Source organism: Corythoichthys intestinalis, chromosome 7 (genome assembly GCF_030265065.1).
Source record: "Corythoichthys intestinalis isolate RoL2023-P3 chromosome 7, ASM3026506v1, whole genome shotgun sequence".
Lineage (NCBI taxonomy): Eukaryota > Metazoa > Chordata > Actinopteri > Syngnathiformes > Syngnathidae > Corythoichthys > Corythoichthys intestinalis.
Genome location: NC_080401.1, coordinates 25311537 through 25334961, shown reverse-complemented (window position 1 = coordinate 25334961; position 23425 = coordinate 25311537). Strand labels below are relative to the sequence as shown.

The 23425-nt window shown below is 38.9% G+C and overlaps 1 protein-coding gene across 1 annotated transcript; it reads right to left on the bottom strand.

The window, feature by feature from the left end:
* Positions 1–1667: 1667 nt before the first annotated feature.
* LOC130919430 (nuclear receptor subfamily 2 group F member 6) lies at positions 1668–16264 on the bottom strand. Its single transcript, XM_057842144.1, has 5 exons — positions 14623–16264; positions 13849–13943; positions 8027–8364; positions 5388–5634; positions 1668–4854 (listed from the first exon to the last, which is right to left on the bottom strand). The coding sequence occupies exons 1-5, from the start codon at positions 14874–14876 to the stop codon at positions 4580–4582; spliced, it is 1209 nt and encodes a 402-aa protein (XP_057698127.1). The 5' UTR covers positions 14877–16264; the 3' UTR covers positions 1668–4579.
* Between the last annotated feature and the right edge of the window lie 7161 nt (positions 16265–23425).

The window sequence follows — 23425 nt, the reverse complement described above, 5'->3', positions numbered from 1 at the left end:
TGTATCCAAAAGGAGTTTTGGATGTATTTTGGCAAGAACAAGACTATAGGCGACAAAAAACAGCCCTGTCGACAGTGCCTTGCCGTGGTTGCCTCAACAAGAAGTAATCTGTCAAACATGTGGGACCATTTAAAACGCAGGTATCTATGCATTCCTGCTACGAGCTTCCCATCAGAGGCTTTTTAGCACAGGTGGGAACATTGTTACGTGCCACCGTTCTTGTCTCAAGCCTGCTATAGTGGATAAACTAATAGTCTTGGCCAAAAACCTATGAGACCCAGTTGAGAATTGCTGAGCAAGGAAGCTGGACGATATGCAGACAAATACATAACACAGCTGCAGGAATGTCTTTTCTTATTTTTTATTCATGTGACAGCTATCAGGAAGGCAGGAAATTTGGGAGTTAAAATGGTTCTGTTATTCATCACAGTTATTTGCAGTTATTCAGTTCAATTATTTACAAGTTCAATTGAGTTTGTTTCTTTTATATTTAAATTTGTTGTAAATCGTATTTTTCAAATAACTATATATAGTACAGCTGCACATAAAGTTTTGATACTTAATATTTTTGTTGAAATATTTTTACAACTTTGTTGCCGTTTTGGAGTTTTATATTGTTATATTTTGTGTAAACAACTCAGGGGACTAATGCACTTGCACTTTTATTAGTCAGATTTAATATTTAAGTTAAAATATGTTGACAACTTTGTTGTATTACTGAGGTTTTGATTTATTGTTATAGTTTGTGAACAACTCTTTTGTCATATTTAATATTTTTGTTCAAATATGTTGACAACTTTGTTTTACTGAGGTTTTTATTTATTGTTATAGTTTGTGAACAACTCTTTTATTTGTCATATTTAATATTTTTGTTCAAATGTGTTGACAACTGTGTTGTTATTTTACAGAAGTTTTTATTTATTGTTATATTTTGTCAAAAACTTAGGGGACTAATGCACCTGCTCTTTTATTTATCATTTAATGTATTTGCTGCTGTTGAAGTGTAAAATATTGTGTTCAGTAAATGATCTATTTTGTGCAGACATGGCTTCCTGGATCCCTTCATACAGCAATCTTCATCATTCACAAACGAAACGGTATTATATGAATACACTGTGGTCACGGTGTGTTATGTAAAGTATTTCCAAACAGCTATTCAAGTCATTTAGTGAAAATTTATTTAAAAAACATAGATTTTTTTTTTTTTTTTAATATCGCAATATAATATCGCAATATATTGCAAACCTCAAAAAAATCACAACAATAGTTTTTTCCAATATTGTTCAGGCCTAATATATGGTGAAATGCAGTTACATTGTTAGATGCTTGTGAGCTAATTGGCTAGTGCTACTGTTCAAATGGACACGTGTGTGTACATTTTATGTTATTTTGTGATTTATGCAAGTTATTGACACATTGCCTTGTTATTTTCAGTTTTACAAAAATACAAGAAACGTGCTCCTGTCAAAAAGAGATGACTTCAGTAAAGCCCATGCAACTTTGCCACACCGTCTGATTTCTTTTTGGAACTTATGTTCGCTATCTGTCAATTTGTGTACTCACACACATTGAGGACAGAATAGGGCTACTAGTTTATTGTTTGAAAATTTTACAAATTTTATTAAAATGAAAACATTAAGAGGTGTTTTAATATAACATTTCTATAACTTGTACTAATATTCATCTTTTAAGAACTACAAGTCTTTCAATCCATGGATCACTTTAACAGAATGTTAATAATGTTAATGCCATCTTGTTGATTTATTGTTATAATAAACAAATACAGTCCTTATGTACCGTATGTTGAACGTATATATCCATCTTGTCTTATCTTTCCATTCCAACAATAATTTACAGAAAAATATGGCATATTTTATAGATGGTTTGAATTGCGATTAATTGCAATTAATTAATTTTTAAGCTGTAATTAACTCGATTAAAAAATTTAATCGTTTGACAGCCCTAATATATATATATGAAAGCCAATTACATGCAATGACATTTTTCGGCCACCAGGGGGGCCTGCACCCCCTTAAAATCCGTTTATGAACCCAGTCATCTCCTAAATGCAATGTACAACAGTTTGTGCATACAGTACTTTTATTTCAAGTATTGCAAACAAAGCTAGTCAAACATTTATCTGCATTAAAGTCATATATGAATCCAATAAAGCCGCACAGTCAAATCACTAGTTTTAATTGTGACAAACAAGTAAAGTGAAGAACATTTTGAGCTTTTGAACAGGTTGTTTTTGTTGTTGTTGTTGTTGTTGTTGCAAAGTTGAGAGGTAATACAAAAGATAGAAAAACATTCTCCTTAAAAAGTGTTTTAGTTTGGCAAACATGCATCACATTGAGTGGTTGATTGTGTTGCTTACCAGTCGAGCATTTTAGTAGTACCGATGAGTGTTTTGCAGTAACTTAGCTATAATTCTTAACTGTCTGTAAGGCCAAGTGTATTATTTGTTTTACAAATGACACGTAACCAGAGTCGTACCTTTACATGAGGGCACTATACAAATGTGGGCACCCCATAAATTACATTTCCAAATCATGTCCAAAAATCACTGCATATCTGTCTTTGGGAGAATACATTCTCGTGATGATGGAACTTGATCCCTTTAGATTTACTGTTCGTGTATTCATTCATTATTCACTGTACAATCTTTGTCTTTAAGAGGATAAAACATGATGAGGTAATGATGTCCAACTACAAGGTGGCAGTCATGATGTGGTTTCTTTTTGATAAATTGCATGCAGCCTCAAACTTATAACATCACACTACTGTATATTAAAGCCACTATTTGTGTCTGTGCAAAAATATTTCGGCCACTTGGGGGCACCAAATCCTGATCATTCATTCATTGAGTATGCTATTTCTTCAGGGGGCGACAGAGCCTTAACTCAGTGCCTGCCATTGACAGCAATAGATGTCTGTCACTGTCAGACAATGAATTAGAAATAAAGTACCGATTATAATATGACACACAGTGGACAGCCGTTTGAGCATTTACTTAATCCAAGTCAGAACAACTCTCTCGCTGCCAATGACAGCAACAGAGGTCAAATCTGTTTGAACTGCCAGCCCTCACAGTTGAAAGTAAATTGATGACAGTTGTCAACTAGTGCACAATTCTGCCTCGCCAGCAGAGGTGGGTAGTAACGCGTTACATGTACTCCATTACATTTACTCTGTTACATTTACTTGAGTAAGTTTTGAGAAAAATGTTCTTCTAAGACTTTAAAAACTTTAAAAATAAAAAAATAAAATAAAAAAACGCTGCTCTTACTCCGCTACTTTGGGCTACACAAGAGTCTTCACATTTATCCTATTTTTTCTAAATATTAGATGTATTATAATTTTTTTTTTTTTTTTTGCCAGTGATGCCAATATTACCGGGTTAGCTCTACCAATTTTACCAATGAGACGTCGCAACAAAAATCACATGACTCCATAAAACCAATCAGATGCAAGCCAGCCTGTTCAATCATGTGGTGTCTTTAAAGCACCATAAAAAATGAAGTATTTGATATAGAGCGCTGCCCTCAACATGACTCGAAAACTCAGATTTTACCTTCTCCCAGTTTTTATTTGGCACCGATTGACGGCGGGAAACCAGAGATATGATCCTTTAAATTTTGAAATAGTAATTATGAAGGAACTCCTCACTATTCAAACTCGGAACTATTTTCTCCACCAATGGGCAGCCATGCTCTTTGGACGAATAATGCTTCATTTATGTTTTTTTTTTTTTTTCTCTTGTCGGAATTCAATGTTTTTTCTTGTGTGTGTATTTCTTTGGCTTAATGTGGTTATGTAATGGGTTATTGTGCAGTATCACTATAACAATAGTCCATATAGATAACTTTGTAATCTGGAAAAAAAGTACCATTGTTAAAAGAAAAATTCAACAAAAATATAAGCAGTTACTTACAATGTTACTCATTACTTGAGTATTATTTTCACCAAATACTTTTTTACTTGTACTTGAATACATTTTTTGGACGACTACTTTTACTTGAGTAATATTATTTTGAAGTAACGCTACTCTTATTTGAGTAATTTTTTTGGCTACTCTACCCACCTCTGCTCGCCAATAACCTTATGTGCAAAACACAGTTCTGACTAGCGAGGTGAAAACATGTACTTGTGCATGAACTTCAAGAAGAATGTTGAATGAAAGGTCAAGCAGCTTCCCACATAAAAACTATATGACAACATAACTGGAGATATACAATACATTTGGTAAAATATTTGATACTGCTGCTCAACATCACGTGTTTGTGTGATGAGATGTGGTGTTGCAATGGGTTACTTGGATTCAAAGCAGAGAACACACTCACGCACAGGCTTGGCTGTAACTGTCACATTAAGGGAGTTATGGGAGGAGGTAGTATGTGCCGTTTAAGAAGCCTTTTGTTTCATAAGGGTTTTTTTTTTTTTGGTAGTCCAGATTGAGACCAAGAGACATCAGATTGAGATCAGAGGCTCAACACTCAAGTGCTGCTGTTAAATTGAACTAACATTCAGCGTGTAGATGTTCTCTGTAACCTTCCTTGAGATCTCAGTGCCTCCCACCCTACTGTCCCGGGGCATAAGGCCAGCTGATGGAGCTCCCCGACAGTTGCATGTCTCGGATCAGCGTTTCGATGGGCGTCTTGCCCACCAGGCGCATGAAGAAGAGCTGCGAGATGAGGTTTGCTGGCACGGCGCGGAGAGCCGGCAGGCGCAGGAGCAAGCGGCCAAAGCGCTGAGGTTGGTTGGGGTACTGCAACCTCTCGTATTCAGTCAGGGCCACCTGGGCCTTCTCCTGCAGGGACTCCACGTGGGCCGGATCAGTCAAACCGCATGCATCTGACAAAAACACACATGTAACAAAAACATAACATTGTCATTCAAGTACTGCCTTTTCATATGCATTGTTCATAATAGAGTCAAATAATGTTGTGTGTCTGGCCATGTGCCAGCCACTCTCGTACAATGCAGATATTAAATTGCCACATGCGACTCTTGATCCGCTGGTTGCCTTTCCCTGACCCAGACTACTATAGACAATTTAGTCTTTAATTGATTTAACTGAATGAATGTGGGAGATAACTAGAGCACTAGGAGAAAATCCAACCAAGAAACTAAGAGTTGAACATGTAAACTACACACAGAAAGGTCGGCACAAATAGTTGTCACCAGAAAAAAAATAATGTAGAACATGTTTTACGATACTGGAATTTACGATAATAGAGGGTGACACACTTTGACTTTCAAATTTGTCTTCCTGTACTTTTCCCATTGTACATCAACAAAAGGTTTGCATGGTCCTCTGTTACTAATCTGAAGGTAATGCGGTAAAGTGCAGTGTTATCATTCAATCTGATAACATACAGACATACCAGGTGAAAATAGAGCGATGGCTTTCAGGCAGCTGTACTCAGCAGTGTCCACTTGCAATCTATTGAGTTTGTCTACTTGGTCCTGGAACACCCTGACCTGGTCCATGAAGGACACCACCCTCTCGGCAGACATGGGGGACGAGTGGAAGCCGGCCGCTGCTAGCAGGGGGGCCATGTGCAGTGGCAAAGCAGACTGGGCTGCATTGAGAATGAAAAGTTCGCTCCAGCTCAACCTCAGCAGTGCCACCTGAAGTGCAAAGGTAAAAGAGAAAAGTCTTTACTGTCAATTAATCCCAGTTTTGATAACTTTGCTAAATGAAAAGGTAGTGTATACTGTAGAAAGTAAAGGTGTCTGTTTTTTAAATGTAAGGATTAATAGTATGAAAATAATAAAGCAGTTCATTATAAAGAAGTATACCAACAATCGTTTGTAATTTCCCGGGATGTGACGTCTCGCATCGTGCGAAACGCCGTTTTGGCGGGGAGCTACAAACAGCTCAGCGTGTCTTCTTTAACACTGCTTCTCTAAGTTTTGAGATGAAGCATCACCTAAAACTACTTGACTCTTCATTTATCATGATAATGGTATTAACATTATCATACACAGAGGTGGGTAGGGTAGCCAAAACCTTTATTGAAGTAAAAGTAGCATTACTTCTAAATAACGTTTATCATGTAAAAGTAAAAGTAGTCATCCAAAAATGTAAAAGAGTACTCAATGAGCGAAATTGTGAATAACTGCTTACGTCTGATTTTTTAAAAAAAAATAATGGTATATTTTTTTGTCAGCACTTCATCTATATGAACTGTTATTATTAAAACGTACTACAGTGATCCCTCATTTTTCATGGTTAAAGTGGACCAGGACCAGCCGTGATATGTGAAAATCAGCAACGTAGCATCCCAACCCCCCCACTCCCAATTTTTTTTTTGTTCAATGTTTTTATTCAGATTTAGCATTGGAAAGATGCATATAAGACACATTTTTTCACTTTCCCCCCCAAAGTATATTGAAAAAAAACTTATGTATGTCTGTAATAAATATGTTTTAAGCACTTCTAATGTAATAATTATGTTATAGTTAGTTATAAAGTTACATAAATTATAAACATGTTACTGTTCCACCAAATTATTTTTAAAAGAGAAAAAAGTAAAAAAAAAATGCTTGTCTTTATTAAATGCTTTATTGAGTGAGTCCACTCAAATCCGCTCAAGCTGCTCACTTACACACAGTGAGTTGCCACAGCAACTGTTTAACAAGTTAAACGATGGTTGACGCATGCAGCGCTTTGAAGTTTCGGCTTCTAAGGGTCTCTGACAATATCAAACCTTAACATCTGTCAATCATCGATAACTTTAATAAGCAACTCCAATGCACTGCCTGACCAACAAAAGCGGCAGGAGCGAGAGTGAGAGACTACGTGACTGATTGGGACAGCTCTATAAAATACTGCATTTATCTATTAATTTTTTTTAATTGAAAAAAAATAATTGCAATGGACTGAGGGTGCGAAGTTTGAAGCGCGAAGTAGCGAGGGATCACTGTATAACTTATTACATATTACATACAATACATATATTGGGCCAAAAAGACGACACAAAAATAATCAAATTCAGACCAGAACAAAAATATGAAAAATCACCCATCCAAAGAGCATGGCTTCCCGCTAGTGGAGAAAAAAAACATTGTTACCACTGATTGTAATAATAGAGTCTTGTGTTTATTGTTGCGACATCTCATTGGTTAAACTGAGACCACTGTCGCCATCTCTGGCAAAAATTAAAGTCACTATGTAAAAAAAGGAAAAATGTAACGACCAGTGTAGCCCAAAGTAGCGGAGTAAGAATAGTGTTTCTTCTTCACAAATCTACTGAAGTAAAAAAAGTACTGCGTGGTGTGTGTGTATGAATATATATATATATATATAAATATATATATATTAAAAAATCCCACATAAAGAAAAAATTATCTTTAAATTATCACACAAAAAATACACACGGTCCCAGGCTTCAACTGGGACCGTGTGCTTTGGTCAGATGAGACCAAGATTGAGCTTTTTGGCAACAAACACTCTAAGTGGGTCTGGCGTGCCACGAAAGATGCGCATGCTGAAAAGCATCTCATACCCACTGTGAAGTATGGGGGTGGGTCAGTAATGCTGTGGGGCTGTTTCGCTTCCAAAGGCCCTGGGAACCTTGTTAGGTTGCATGGCATCATGAATGCTTTGAAATACCAGGACATTTTAAATCAAAATCTGTTGCCCTCTGCCCGAAAGCTGAAGATGGGTTGTCACTGGGTCTTTCAGCAAGACAATGACCCTAAACATATGGCCAAATCTACACAGAAATGGTTGACCAGACACAAAATCAAGGTCCTCCCATGGCCATCTCAGTCGCCAGACCTTGTTTTGTTGGCAAAAGGGGGTTGTACAAAGTATTAACACCAGGGGTGCTAATAATTGTGACACACATTATTTGATGTCAAATAATTTTTTCTTTATGTGGGATTTTTTCCCCACTGAATGAATGCACTTGTATTGAAGGTTGGATTTTTCAGGGGTGCCAATAACTATGTGTGTGCGTGTTAGTGCTGTACGATATGGACAATATGTACATTTAACCCATAATCAATGACTGACCTGTTCCGAAACAGGCAGCTCTGGGAAGTAGGGGATGTTTCTGGCCCACTCGATGGTGCTGAAGAGGAGCCGAGCGGCTAGCTCGCAGATGCTGTCGATGCCCATGACAGAGGTTCCGCTTGCAGAAGCCCCCATCTGTGCCTGTCCGTATGGGGTTCCGTAGCGACTGTTGGGGTACGGCTCGGCCCGAAGAAGTTGAGATATAAGTTCTGACACCGGCTGCCCGTTGAAGTATTCTGCCCCCATGTGACCGGACAAGACGTTTCCCACTCCGCCGGCCCGTTGGGAGTTGGGACTGATACCTGAGTGGGAAGGTGGGATGCGACCCCGTTGGACAGCTGCAAGGACACAGGGACGAATAGAGACTGTCAGTGGTTGCAGACGTGCATGTAAATATACAAGGCATGTTGATAGTACTTGAGCTCTCTACTAGGAAAAGTTACAGCTACAACTAAATTTATTTGACGTGTTGTCGATTAGGGGCTATCTTAGAACCATTTTGATTGTCGTAACATCTACTAAGGATGTCCCACTCGCATATTTTTTTAACTCGAATCTGAGTCGCTTGATTTTGAGAATCTGCCGAAACCGAGCCCGAATCCAATACAGGAAATACAAGAAAAGTTTTTTTTTGAAAAAAAAAAAAAAAAAAAAGTTCCAAACATGTTAATGTCCCACCATGCCGCCTTTATAATGTCAATTATTTTTGAACAAGAATAATGTAGAAAAATGCTTGTCTTTAATAAATGCTTCATTGACGCTGCTGAGAGCAGCCTCTCACTTATACAGTGAGTTGCAACTGCACACTTATGCAAGTTTAACGATGATTGACACATGTGTGCCTTTGATTGTAGAGCTACTGAGCTTTTCTGGCAAGATCAAAGCTACAAACCTGTCAATCATAATTAACTTTAGGTACCAAACAAGCTGGACAGTTTGACTGCACCGCTTTACAGGAGGGAGGGTGAAAAGTTGTGGTGCTGTATGAGCATGAAGCAGAAAAACATAAATATGTATTTTCAATTTAAAAAAAAAAACATCCTTTTCACCCAATTTCAATCCTCTGAAAAATGGCGCAATCGGCCCGATTTCCAATTACGTGATCGGATCGGGACATCCCTAACAGCTAAAAACAGGGACAATTTTGTAATTTAGAAAAATAAAAGAACAGACTCTTCTTGCATGTAAACTTGCAAGATACATGACAGTAACTTTGTATGGGCTGCATACGTTTATGTGGACCAACTTTGCTGTAAATCTAGATAAAGGGCAACAAGGGTATTTATTTATTTATTCATTCTATTCTATGTAACAGTCCCCAATCCAGATCAAAAACTGCAATTACTGCAATTATTATTATTATTATTATTTGTCCACAGTCAGGTCTATGTCTCCACACTACTATGACTGACCTTCTAGTCATTCATGGCCTTTCCATGTTTACTTAAAGAACAAGGACCAGAAATGTTGCTATGCTGGAAATAATTTCTACATATAGCACATTTAATTTCCTCCTGCTGTAGAATATAGGTTAATCCCCTCATAAGTTAATGCTTCTTTCACTGGGTAGAAGTTGAGCTCCACACTTCCAGGTAATGTGGAAACAGCAACAATGTGCGTCACTGCCAGAGTAAGTCATTACTGACTCGGCCCAATATAACCTCTGCTACATGTCACTCCTCTGTGTGCATTAGGTGTGTAGACCATAGGTCATCACACTACAGTAACATTTCAGCAGACTTGAACATGAATGTTCCAAAAAACAAAATGCAAAAGGCTAGAGAAGAAATGATTACCGTAATTTTCGGACTATTAGCGCTTTTTCCCTCATTTTGAATCCTCCGGTTTATAGTCCAGTGCGGCTTATTGTTGATTTATTGGGTTAATGCTTGGGTTAAGACTCCCATAAGACCGTCATAATTATGACATGACACTATCATGGGCATTAACGAATGCATATGACGAATGTCATTAAGTGTCATCTGGCAAATTATGTCACTAACTCCATTTAGGTCCAGCTCGGATCTTTTAAAATCCATTCAAAAGTAAGATAGTTTGCCGGATGACACAAAATTACATCTGTCATAAGCCTTAATAATGCTCATTGCAGTGTCATGTCATTATGACAGTCTTATGGTGCCACTATCAAATAAAGTGTTACCAAATACCATAACTAGCAATTAATGAGACAACTAGAACAGTAACTGAAGATATAATTAACACAGAACATGAATTTCGATATTTACATCTGTAGCGCTCCATTGTATGCTAGGAGACATGTTGGACAACAACTGTGTTGACAGCAGAGGTTGACTGTCCCTCAAGGGTGCAGTGATGGCCAAATGAAGCTTCTTGAAGCAATGAAGCTTTGCAGCCAATTGGTTTAAAGATTCATGGTGGTTCATTTGGTCTTATGACAGTCTTGTGATGCTGCTGTCCCAAAAAATATAATACCGGTTAATATCTTTTGGTGTAAATATCCCATAATACAGTCAGGACAGCTGCGGCTTATTGTCCAGTGCGGCCTATCTATTAACAAATGCCGTTTTTTTAGACAAATTTGGTGGGTGGTAGCTTATAGTCAGGTGCGCCTTATATTCCGAAAATTACGGTTATCAGTTGAAAGCATTTCCAACAGGACTATTACCGTAATTTTCTGACTATAACTCGCTACTTTTCCCCCCTCACTTTGAATTCTGGGGTTTATAGTCTAATGCGGCTTAATAGGTAATAACCTGCATAACCAGGGGAAAAGTATCAGCTCACACACAAATTTTCAACTAAACAATGAGAAAAAAACACCAAATCAAACATTTCTTCCCTGAAGTATTTACTGTAATTTTAGGGACTATAAGGCGTACCTGACTATAAGCCGCCACCCACCAAATTTGACACACGACAACAGCATTTGTTCATAGATAAGCCGCACTGGACTACAAGCCGCAGCTTACCTCATTGTATTATAGGATATTTGCACCAAAAGACATTAACCGGTAACACTTTATTTGATTGCGATGTCATAAGTCTGTCATAACACCGTCATAATTGTGACATGACATTGGCATTAAGATGTCATTAAGTACAGATGTCATTAAGTGTCATTTGGCAAATTTTCTCACTAACTCCATTCAGCTCAGTTCTTTTACATTAAATCAAAAGTGAGATAATTTGCCAGATGACATCTGTCATGAGCATTCCTTAATGCTCATGACAGTGTCATGTCATAATAATGACGGTATTATGACAGTCTTATGACGCTGCTTTCAAATAAAGTGTTAACGGTTAATGTCTTTTGGTGCAAATATCCTATAATACAATGAGGACAGCTGCGGCTTATAGTCCGGTGCGGCTTATCTATGAACAAATGCTGTTGTCGTGTCAAATTTGGTGGGTGGCGGCTTATAGTCAGATACGCCTTATAGTCCCTAAAATTACAGTAAATACTTCAGGGAAGAAATGTTTGAATTGGATTTTATTTCTCATTGTTTAGTTGAAATTATATGTGTGAGCTGACACTTTTCCCCTGGTTATGCAGATGTGCTCGTTGCCCGCTTATCACAGAAGATAAGCAGCTGCTGTGGTTGAGCCCTGTACTGAAAACATGTCTTAAGTTGACAGTATAAATATTGAGCTTGGGTTACTTGCAAATGTCAACCCTTGCTAATGCTATTTATTTATCTATCTAGCAATCTAGATATATCTTGGTCTAAAGTATTGAGACTCTTTCTCATCTAACTGAATGGTGAAAAGTCTCAATATGACGACCGCGAGTGTACTATAGAGTATAGCTAGCTAGTTGGCTGCCTGGCTAGCTAAAATCGTCATACGGTGTTTTACTAAACCTTTTTTGTTGGGATTTTCTTAATGTTTGTGAATGGGTTTATCTTTAAATTAAAGAAAACTTTAATTCTACTACCGTAAGTTTGTGAATGGGTTCATCTTTAAATTAAGGAATAGGAGTGGGAACCTCTTGGTACCTCACGATACGATACGATTTGCGATACAAAGCTCACGATAACGATTATCTGACGATACGGCGATCCAACGATTATCGATACATTGGTCACGAAATCATTCTAGGATATTCTACAAAAAACTAATAAACAGAAAACACAGGCTTCTGCTGTGAATTGGAACGAGTTTATCACTAGTAGACGTCCAATCCATTTGAACTGGGAGGGTGGCAGCGAATGAGCATTCGCTGACATCCCTCCCACTTCAAGCGGATTGAACGTCTATGGCTGTAAGTGGCAGTCAATACTAGGCAATGAGGTAATTTTGGGCCATTTAAGGTCATCCACATGCTGATTTTCAGCTACTTCCTGTAGATTTTGGGGTATTTTATGGGTCACTTCATGTTGATTTTGAGTTACAGTCAAGGAAGTGACCTGGGAATCACCCAACGCAATAGGCCGAGACTCAAATTCAACAGGAAATGACCTGTAAATGAACAGCAAGTGACCTGTAAATGCTCCAAAAATCGGACAGAATGACTGCGAATGCGCCGGTTTCGAATGAACGAACGTTCCCAGTCTAAATGGATTGGGTGTCGAGCACCGTCAAGGCAGCCTTAGAGTTAACTGAGACACTGTTATTGTGGAAGATTTTGGTAGCAACTTGTTGGTTTATTTATTTTTTTTAGACAATGACACCGTTTTAAAGCGATATCTCGATTCTTGGCAGGAGCATATCGCTAACCTTTTGGGATACAAAGTATCACGATATATGACCATTTAGATATTTTGTCACACCCCTACTAAAGAACACCTTAATGCTACTACCGTAATTTTCGGACTATAAGGCGCACCTGACTATAAGCCGCCACCCACCAAATTTGGCACGAAAACGGCATTTGTTCATAGATAAGTCGCACTGGACTGTAACCCGCAGCTGTCTTCACTGTATTATGGGTACTTACCCAGAAGGATATTAACCGTGAACACATAAGACTGTCATAAGACCAAATGAACCACCATGAAGCTTTGAACCAATTGGCTGCAAACTGTCATTGCTTCAATTGGCCAGCACTGCTCCATTGGGGGAGACAGTCAACCTCTGCTGCCACCTGCTGTCAACATTGTTGTCATCCAACATGCCTCCTAGCATGCATTGCAGCACTACGGATGTAAATAACTATCAAAATTCATGTTCTGTGCTAAATATTTCTTCAGTTACTGTTCTAGTTGTTTCATTTATTGCTAATTATGGTATTTGGTAACACTTTTTTCGACTGTGGTGCCATAAGACTATCATAAGACAATCATAATTATGATTATGAGCATTAATGAATTCTAATAACAGATGTCTTTTAGTGTCATCCGGCAAATTATCTCATTTTTTAATGTATGTGAAAGATCTGAGCTGGACATAAAGGGAGTTAGTGACATAATTTGCCGGACGACACTGAAAGGCATCTGTCATAAGCTTTCAGTAATGCCCATGACAGTGTCCTAATTATGACGGTCTTATGACAGTCTTATGACGCCGCTGTCAAATCAAGTGTTACCTATTAACCCAAATAAATCAACAAATAAGCTGCACCGGACTATAAACCGCAGTATTCAAGAGAAAAGTAGCGGCTTATAATCTGAAAATTACGCTATATAAAGGTGTTGGTTGCAATGTTTTGAAAAGACTTTCTAAGTCAAACTATCCTGTTCCATTGGCTGATGATTGTGACAAACATGTTTTTAGAACCAGTTTTTCCTAAAAACAGGAATTTAACATTTATAATAGCTTCCTATAGCTTTTTGATTATAGCTGCTAAAAGGCTGACTCGCTAACTTGACGTGTCGACCAAATGGCAATAGTGTTTGGCTAACCTTCTTTGCGCATGCCAACACGGAAACATTTCTTGAGTCGACAGTACTGACACTGGTTACGATGGTGTTGGTCAATTTGGCATTCCTGGTTTGATCTGCAATGACAAACATGAATGTAAGGTCATGAAAACCTTCCGACACAGATTGCTTTTCCAATAATCACTTTGTATTCACATGTTCCCCCACCCCGCCCCGGCCCCCCTCCTCGCCCTGCGCTCTCACGGACCTCTATGATGAGTGAAACGTGTGAGCTGGCGTGGCTGAATAGCTCTTCAAGGCTGTGACCTTTGTAAATCATCAGCCCTACACGCCCTTGTGTCGCCTTTTACAGCGAGACGAGCTCCGGCAACATTCCTTTCAGCCCTGAATGTGACACGGCGATTAAAAAGACGCATTCCTTTCAGGGTTAGTGTATTATTAGGCAAAAAGGAATAACCACATTATGTGGCTGAAAGCTCTGCAAGCGGGCCAAGTGCAATGAAATGACTTAGCAACAGTTGTGGTCCTGCGCTGCAAACATAATGGCAACGGTGACCTTGCGAGGCAGTCCAGCAGCACGCCTGACCTTCTGGGTGATCATGTTTTTCCTATTTGCTAAGGCTGTTTGTGACATTTGTGCAGCGTATCATTCAGCCGTAAGCAAATGAGAAGCCCATATAGTTGCAAAGGGAAGCAAAACTTTCAACTTGAAAGAAGTATGGAAAAATAGAGAAATATTCCATTTCATTTCTGCTGCAGATTTTCATCCCGTCTTGAGTCTCAATCAAATATTACCTGCACGAGTAGTTGAGGTTGCGTCGGATGCTCCTTTTGAAGAAGCTCTTGCAGCCCTCGCAAGTAAAAACGCCATAGTGCTTTCCGCTAGACTTATCCCCGCACACCACACAGTCCAGAACACAGGCCTTGTCCTCATCGGCGACGTCCACATCGCTGCTTCCGGCGTGGGGCGAGCCCTCCTCCTCCCTGCGTAGGTATACCTTCTCCTCCAGTCCATTGGGGTTGCCCCATCCCCCGCTTACCATGGCCATATTCTCCAAGTGCGCGGATCATACACTGACCCGACCTCAAAAGTACACTCAAAGATGCAGTGTGATCTGAGAGGTTTGAGTTAAAAAGATGAAAAGTTGTCTCTCCGATGACCTTTCCCTCCTTGTCGTCTGTTCAGATTGACCCGGCGGTCCTTCCCGGTGCACTGGGGTCCCCTTTAATCTGGCTTCTCACTCTGTTCTTGCTTTCACCCTTGTGTTGGCTGCCCTGACCTCCAATCAATGACTCCTGAGAAAACTTTGCACAAGCACTGAGTGGTTCAGAGTTCAGGCAGGAGAAGAAAAAAAGGGTGCAGCCTGCTCTAACCCAGGAAACAATAAATTACACTTTGTCTCCCACTCTGGTCTCTCCCTCCCTCTTACTTTCATTCAGACTCTGCCCTTCTGAGAAGAAGAAGAGCAAACTCAGCTAACCCTCAGCATAGTGGCAAAGAAACAAACAGTCACTCTGCCTCTCTGTGCGAGAGTGCTTTCTCCCAAAAGGACAAGTGGGAGGAAAATAAGCGAGTTTGCCTTCAGGCAGGGTTAAACTACCCTGCCCTCTGCTCCAACTTCTAAACTCGTCCAACCGGTTCCCGAGCAGCGCCGAGGTGTTATCTGCCGATCTGGGCCAGCTCGAGTCCAGACTCACTCTTGACTTGTCGAGGCAGAGGTGACACTGACGACGAGTGGGGGCGAAGAGACCCGAAAATGTTCATCCACTCAGGCGCTTTGGTGAAGGAGTCCTACGCAAGGGAATCACCCTTAAGCCTAAACTTTGTAGAAAACAAGTGATCTGTGACCTAAAAGTGAAGGGAAACAATTGTAGAATGCTGACACTGGCTGCAGGCATTATATTAAAAGGAGAGCGGTCTGAGAAAGACAACACACCCCCTCTTTCTCCTGGAAAAATGCCTCTGTGGTTTCTGCGGCAACTAAATTCATTAGTCCTCTTGTCTGTAGTTGACTTCTGTTTTCTTAGAGCGCCTCCAACTCTGCTGGAAAGGCTCAAATGTCACAAGACAAATAAAGAAAAAGACCAAAACAAAGCGACCTCCCCTGAGACGCTTATTTCTTTCCTGTCTTGTTAAGTCACTGTCCATCCAGGCAGTTACAAGCAGAGGCCAGAACCTTTCCACATTCCCTGCCAGGGAGTCAGGGTGTACTGTTGCACTCTGTCGTCCTTTCCCCCCGGTCCTCCTCCTCCAATAGGAATAAATGAGTCAATGAAGCAGGAAAAAGCAGGTCACGGAGCTCTACTGGAAGGCGGACTGTTTCGTCAAGAGCAAGCCAGCCTCCTCTCAGCCTCAGCCGGTCCCTCTCTGCCTCTCTCGGCTCGGTTCGGTCTCCCCCTAAGTAAAGCGTGTGTCTGTGTGCTCAGGGATTTGACACTGCTATTCAAGCCCCGCCGTTGCCATGACGCCGGATGCCTTATAAGGCCAGCGGAGTCAAAGAGCACAGAGTGGGCCACAGCTACAGCACACACACTCACAGTCATAGAGAAAGAATGCCTGACTGGCTGCTTGTTTCCCCCCTGACCTCGGGCCATGGAGAGAGCAGGAGGAGTTAACCCCAACACTGCCACAAGACAAAAAGGGGTGGACCAGTCACACCGAGCGTATGGCTGACATGGTCGTGTTCCCCACTTGGCACTAATCCTCAAGACTTCCTGCGACATTGTTGACCCAATAATATCAGGGAGGGTCTGTTGTTGTTGTAGAGCGACTTGTGAAAAGGTTATGTGATAAGGACAGGGGCTCCTTTCACACCTGCTGCTCACACTCACTGGAGGGGGTGGGCAAGGCCCCCTTGCACATGCTGGTCACGAGGGCATAAACTATTGAAGAAATTTGAAAAAGCTTGCGTCCAAATACATTCAAATTTATAATGGAAGGACAAGATGTACTATTCTTTTGATAAATAATAAAGAGGAGTACAATAGCAAGGACCAGTGCCATGGAAAACATTTTTTTCATTCATATGTACAGTCATGTGAGGACAAAATCATACCTGTCAACCCGAGGCCTTTGGCAATCTTACAAATAGTGACGTATGCCCAAACAAATTGGTGACTAATCTTACAATGTTCTATATAGCATGCAATACGAAAAAAAAAAACAAAAAAAACGTAATTTTTAAAATAATATGAATTTATTCGTGATATTGTAACACAGTGGGGCCGGCCTCCACATTTGGTCCGGCCCCCTGAACCATACCACAGAGTTTTTTTTTTTTTTTCTCAATAGTGTTATTTATTCCCTGGCTTTTTTCTGTGAAGAACACAGAGAGGGTTATTTGGTTATTATCTTTTTTAATTAATAGTGTTATTATTATATTATATTATATTATATTATATTATATTATATTATATTATATTATATTATATTATATTATATTATATTATATTATATTATATTACATTATATTATATTATATTTAGGGCTGTCAAACGATTAAAATTTTTAATCGAGTTAATTACAGCTTAAAAATTAATTAATCGTAATTAATCGCAACTAATCGCAATTCAAACCATCTATAAAATATGCCATATTTTTCTGTAAATTATTGTTGGAATGGAAAGATAAGACAAGATGGATATATACTTTCAACATACGGTACATAAGGACTGTATTTGTTTATTATAACAATAAATCAACAAGATGGCATTAACATTATTAACATTCTGTTAAAGCGATCCATGGATAGAAAGACTTGTAGTTCTTAAAAAAAAAATGTTAGTACAAGTTATAGAAATTTAATATTAAAACCCCTCTTAAGGTTTTCGTTTTAATAAAATTTGTAAAATTTTCAATCAAAAAATAAACTAGTAGCCCGCCATTGTTGATGTCAATAATTACTTACACAATGCTCATGGGTGCTCAAGCCTATAAAATCAGTCGCACCCAAGCACCAGCAGAGGGCGGCAAAACTCCATAAAACACAAATAACAAGGGAGCGTTTCACTGTACCGTCATTTAAATCTGTCTGAGCGGGGCATCTGCGTTAATTGCATCAAATATTTTAACATGATTAATTTAAAAAATAATTAATGCCCGTTAACGCGATAATTTTGACAGCCCTAATTATATTATATTATATTATTTATTTTTGTTCTGTGAAGAATCCTGAAAGGGTTATTTGATTGTGGCTTTATGAAAAATAATAAATTTTTATATTTAGGCACTCCTGCAAACATCTGCAAACTTTTTCTGTTAAAAACTGACTCTGCCCCCTCATCAGAGAAGGGAAAAGTTATGTGGCCCTCACAGGAAAAAGTTTGGGGATCCTTGTTGTAACATATAACCTGGTGCAATCAAAGAGCAATCAATATCTTCAGCTACATCATGATTACTAAAATTTAACAGTGACATTTGTTATAATTGTATGTAGCACTTTTGAAAATTTCTATTCTGTCTTGATGGCTGCCCTTCATGGCACTTCAGCTCGCAATTCAGTTTGACTTGAAGGTAGTTCGTTAGTGTGTCCAATTATAAATTAAAATGGTCAATTGATAAAATTAACTTACCGATGCAATCTTTGAATCAGAAAACATTTCTTTGGCTAATTCTGAGAAGTGATCAGTAATAGTTGCAGATTAATTGTGCTCGGCAACAAATTGGCAGAATGAAATCTCCGCTTTCGTCACTTTTCATTCTGCAGACTTCATCTTTATGACCAGTGTTGTTAATCTTACTTTTAAAAAGTAATTAATTAGTTACAAATTACTCCTCCCATAAAGTAATTGAGGTAGTAACTCAGTTACCTGAAGGTAAGAGTAATTAGTTACCTGGCAAAGTAACTGGCGTTACCTTTCATGTTTTTTTTCTTTTTTTTTTTCATGAAAAAAATTAATAAAAAACATAGTAACCTTTGTCATGTTTGGAAATCGTTTAACGTTGTGAATCAACTGTTAAAGTTGTTAAAAATTGCTACCGTTTTTGCATTAGTTCCATTCTGTCTACTTTTGACATGTTAAAGTTTTAAAACTGTTTCATTTTTTAAAGATAGATTCAAGTCAACATTTTGCCGATTTAGGAGTATTTTAGTTCGCTAGGAAGGTTCACTACAACAGAGCCTTTCTGAGAAGTCTACTGCTTCCAAATGGCGGCTGTTTAATAACGCCGTCGTCTGTCATTTCGCATGTAGTTCTATAAGCTTTTGATCTCTAAGCGTAGATTGTAGGCTGTCGGCCACAGTCAGGATATATTGGAGCCACCTCGCCTTGCATCGCGTTTGCTACAGCGTCACAACCCTCTTCTCTGTCAGTGTCTCTGACTTTTCCTGCGTCACTTAACCAACGTAGTAAAGCACATTGTCTCGTTGCCGAAACGGTGACAAAACCCGAACAGAGGAAAAAAAACGTAATGCGCGAAAAACGTGCAGATTTTGACCGTACGGCGTACACATTTAAAAATCGGTGCCCACTTTAACAAATTACGCCGAAACCGTACAACTTGACAGGTATGCAAAATAGAGGTGTGCATCGGTACTGCCCTCACGATTCGATTCAATTACGATTCGGAGGGCCACGATTCGATTCGATTCAGAGGGTCACGATTCGATTCGGTTCGATTCGGCAATGCATCGCGATGCCTTAAAGCCTGGGATGCATTAAAATTCTAAAGCAACGCATATTTTTCGTGAATCATGAGGCAACACAAGCGGTCAGACATTAAACAACTTTTTATTGGCTCTTGTGTCACTCCTGGTTGAAGTCAAACGAAAATACTTTTAGATATATATTTTTTTAAAAAAAACAAAAAACAGATCACAGCATTTAATTGGAGCTTTTCTTAATGTTTAAATAGTCTACATATTTTTGTGATCATTATAAAATCATTTACACAACAAAATAACGCTGGGAAAGTTTAATATTAAAAAAAAAAAAAAAAAACGAGTTTGCAGACACACAGAGGAGAGGATTCAAAGGGATCACATTTGTGTTGCCTTTGTGTGCATAAATAAAAGTGTCTTTCGTAACGAATCGCAAGCGTCACAGCGGAGGAGAAGAAGAAAAAGCGGGCGGCGCCACTGCTTCATGTGAGTGCACAAGCAAATGCATAATACAGAGAGCCTGCTCTCGGTTTTATCCCATTTTTAAAAAAATTTTAAAAATAATTTATTAGTCCGGCGCGGGCGGCCCGACCCGACCCGAACGTGAATGCTTAACATTTTGGGCCTGAACTCGGGCACAAGATCTAACCTCTAACAGATAGGACATAACATAACAATGGCTGAAGCGGAGAAAGAGGGAGCAAGAAAGATTCTTGATGCACCTAAGACATTGAAAGCTGACATCTGGAGACATTTTGGCTTCTATGAGGTTGGTGGGAAACTTGACCAGAGGTATGCAGTGTGTAAAAAATGAAACATGACAATAATAATACAAATGGGGAAACCAAATCCATTGCATCACCGGAATTGCGCAGGGAAGATTTTTGAACGTACTTATATATTTTAAAATGAGCTGAATCGATTCGGCTTGTTGCCCGCATCAATCGAATCGTCCATGCCCCGCATCGGGATGCATCGCCGCATCGATTATTGTTGACACCACTAATGCAAAATAAACAAGAAGAACCTGCAAACATTCCAAAATGTTAGCATAGCATCCTTAGCCTCCTAGCGCAGGGTTCGGCAACACAGAATGTTGAAAGAGCCATATTGGACCCAAAAAAACACAAATATGTCTGGAGCTGCAAAAAATTAAAAGCCTTGTACAGTATAAGCCTTATAATAGCCCCTTTCAGACTTATATCCCTGTAAATTCCTGTGTAAGGTGACACAGGATTTACCCGTGTCATGGCGATATGTGCCGGGGTGGACACTTTCAGACTTGTCCCGTGTTGGCGACTCTCTGTGCTGGGAGGGCGGCTGGCGGGATTTTATAACCCAGACATTACGTAATTATTGGTGGATATCGGCAACAAACAAACCAAACATTTCCAAAGATGGACGATGAACTGTCACTTCCTCGTCTGTATGGTGCAGTAGTAATTTAATTTCGTTATAATTCCAGTTAAATTTTGCTATTTTCAATTTGCATTGTTAATAATTGCGATGTTTGTTTACCACTTTTTGTCTTACTGCGAAGAAAGAGGAAATGCAATCGACCTGCCAAGATATTTACGTCATCAGCCCTCTCACTGTGACCCGGGAATTAAACGCCAGCTTTCACACATGCCGCATCCCAGGTAAATCCCAGACATTATACAGTGGTACCTCTACATACGAAGTTAATTTGTTCCAGGACCTTGTTTGTAAATCGAAATGGTCGTATGTCGAGCAGGATTTTCCCATAAGAATACATTATAATTCCATTAATTTGTTCCACAGCCCGAAAACCTACACTAAGTTCTTAATAAATACTGATGTTACTATTGCAAATATCAATTACAAAGAGCAAAACAAACAAATTATGAATAAAAATTGGAATAATAATATAATAATAATAATAATTATAAAAATAACACCTGTAATAATGTAACAAACAGGGTACTAATGTGGCGAGTGTGTTTTCGTGGTGTACCTGAACGCCTCGTGGGGCTAACAGCCTGAGCCTCACTTTCACTTTGTTTACTTGCTGCGGGGGACACTAGGCACAAGTTGATGGAATAAATGACGAAGCTGGCAAGTTTTTTGGCGATGTTACCACAATAATAATTGCCGCCGAGCGAGATAGTCTACGGCTGTATTGTTGAGCCATATCACGGATGCGCACCCCACGCTCATATTTTTCAAGCATATCCATCATATCTTCATGTAAATGGTAAGACTCACCTTTTCCTTTTTTTCACCACCTGCACTAATATTGTTGGAACCATTGTTGATTTCTTTCACAAGAAAATATGGCGTGCGTCCGTCTTGCGGGAAAACAAAGAGACTGCGATGCTCTCATAGATCGTCGTATTTCGAGCATGTTGTCGGATGTAGAAACAAATGGCGAGTCAAATTTAACGTCGGATGTCGGAAAGATTGTGGGTCGACGCAATCGTATGTCGAGGTACCACTGTACTAGGAAGCGACCAGGTAAATATCCGTGTCAGTCAACCCGGGAAATTGCGTTCACACATTAGGGCGACCCGTTTAAATCTTACGAATTAACAGGAGTTCAGGTATGTGTGAAAGGGGATAATGAAGGCAACACATGCTGTATGTATCTATATTAGCTATATTAGCCTACTATCAAAAGGACAACAAATACTGTATAAAATAAGCCATCATGAATAAATGTTTAGTTTCCATGCAGTGCATCCTATAAAGAATGACGCACCTCGTGACTACTCTGTTGTACGATGCCGCCTCAAGTTTAACTTCATTACAATATTGATGAAGTAGAAGAATGCTTGTGTTATGTTTTTCCTCCAACAGAAACCATTTTAAACAAAATATATATTTCCCTTCTATCTTTTTCCATTTTCAAACATTAAAAAAAAAAAAAAACTCCAGAGAGCCACGAGGGTAGCGCTTAAAAGCTGAATGCAGCTCTAAAGCTGCAGGTTGCTGACCCCCGTCCCAGCGGAAAGAATCTTGTTTAGTTAATTTTACACAATGATCAATGCCGGTACTTTTGTAGCCAATCAAATGTGAATATCCCAGATTGCCCACTCTCCCGCATGTCATCAGTTAGGACTACATTCACACCACATGCCGTGATGTCCAATTTCGATTTTTCTTAAATCCAATTTTCTTGTGTAGAATTTCATGTTGCAAAAACATATGCTACTTGCAATGTTAATGGAATGCGGCTGTGAGGTGGCATGCATGCACACTGCGACATGCCGTCCTGTGTCACAGCATTTACGGAATTATAAATGCTCTCTTCAGGAAGTCTCCACCATCACATTTTTCTTGTGATACCAGAGCCAAAATCTTTTAACTTGATAGCTTCTCGTGTGGTATCAAGAAGGAAAAGATATTTTCTATGCCTTCAGCCGCCATTGCTCAAGTCTATTTTGTCAAAAAGCGTTGACATTTTTCACCTGTTGATGACGTATAGGTCGCATATAGAGGTGCAACAATTAATCGATTAATTAACAAGTAATCGATTAGCAAATTAATCGACAACTATTTTGATAACCAATTAATCGTTTCGGACCTTCTTCATCTTAAATTTAAATTCTTAAATCTAAATTCTTGAAATTTTAACATATATGTAACAGTTGTAAATACTATCAGATTTTTTAAATCATATTTTTGTTAAATTAAAGTAGGACATGAACAAAAATCTGCTTTTACTTTGAAAAACAACAATTCACATTTTTGCCAATTTTCGGACATCTTACAGTTTAAACTAGCTTCTTAATAAGGATGCAACAACTGATCGAAAAAATCGATTAATAAATTAGTTGCCAACAAAATTTGATAATCGATACAGTCGTAGACTTCAGTTAAGCCAGAGGTGTAAAAAAAAATTATTTTTGAAGGAAATAGTCATTTTGTCTTCATTGCTATTTACAACACGCATAAAACTACTTCAAGGTAAATTGTGAAGAAGTGTTGTTCTCGTCAACGATGACGATAACGAAAATATTTCGTCAACGAACATTTTT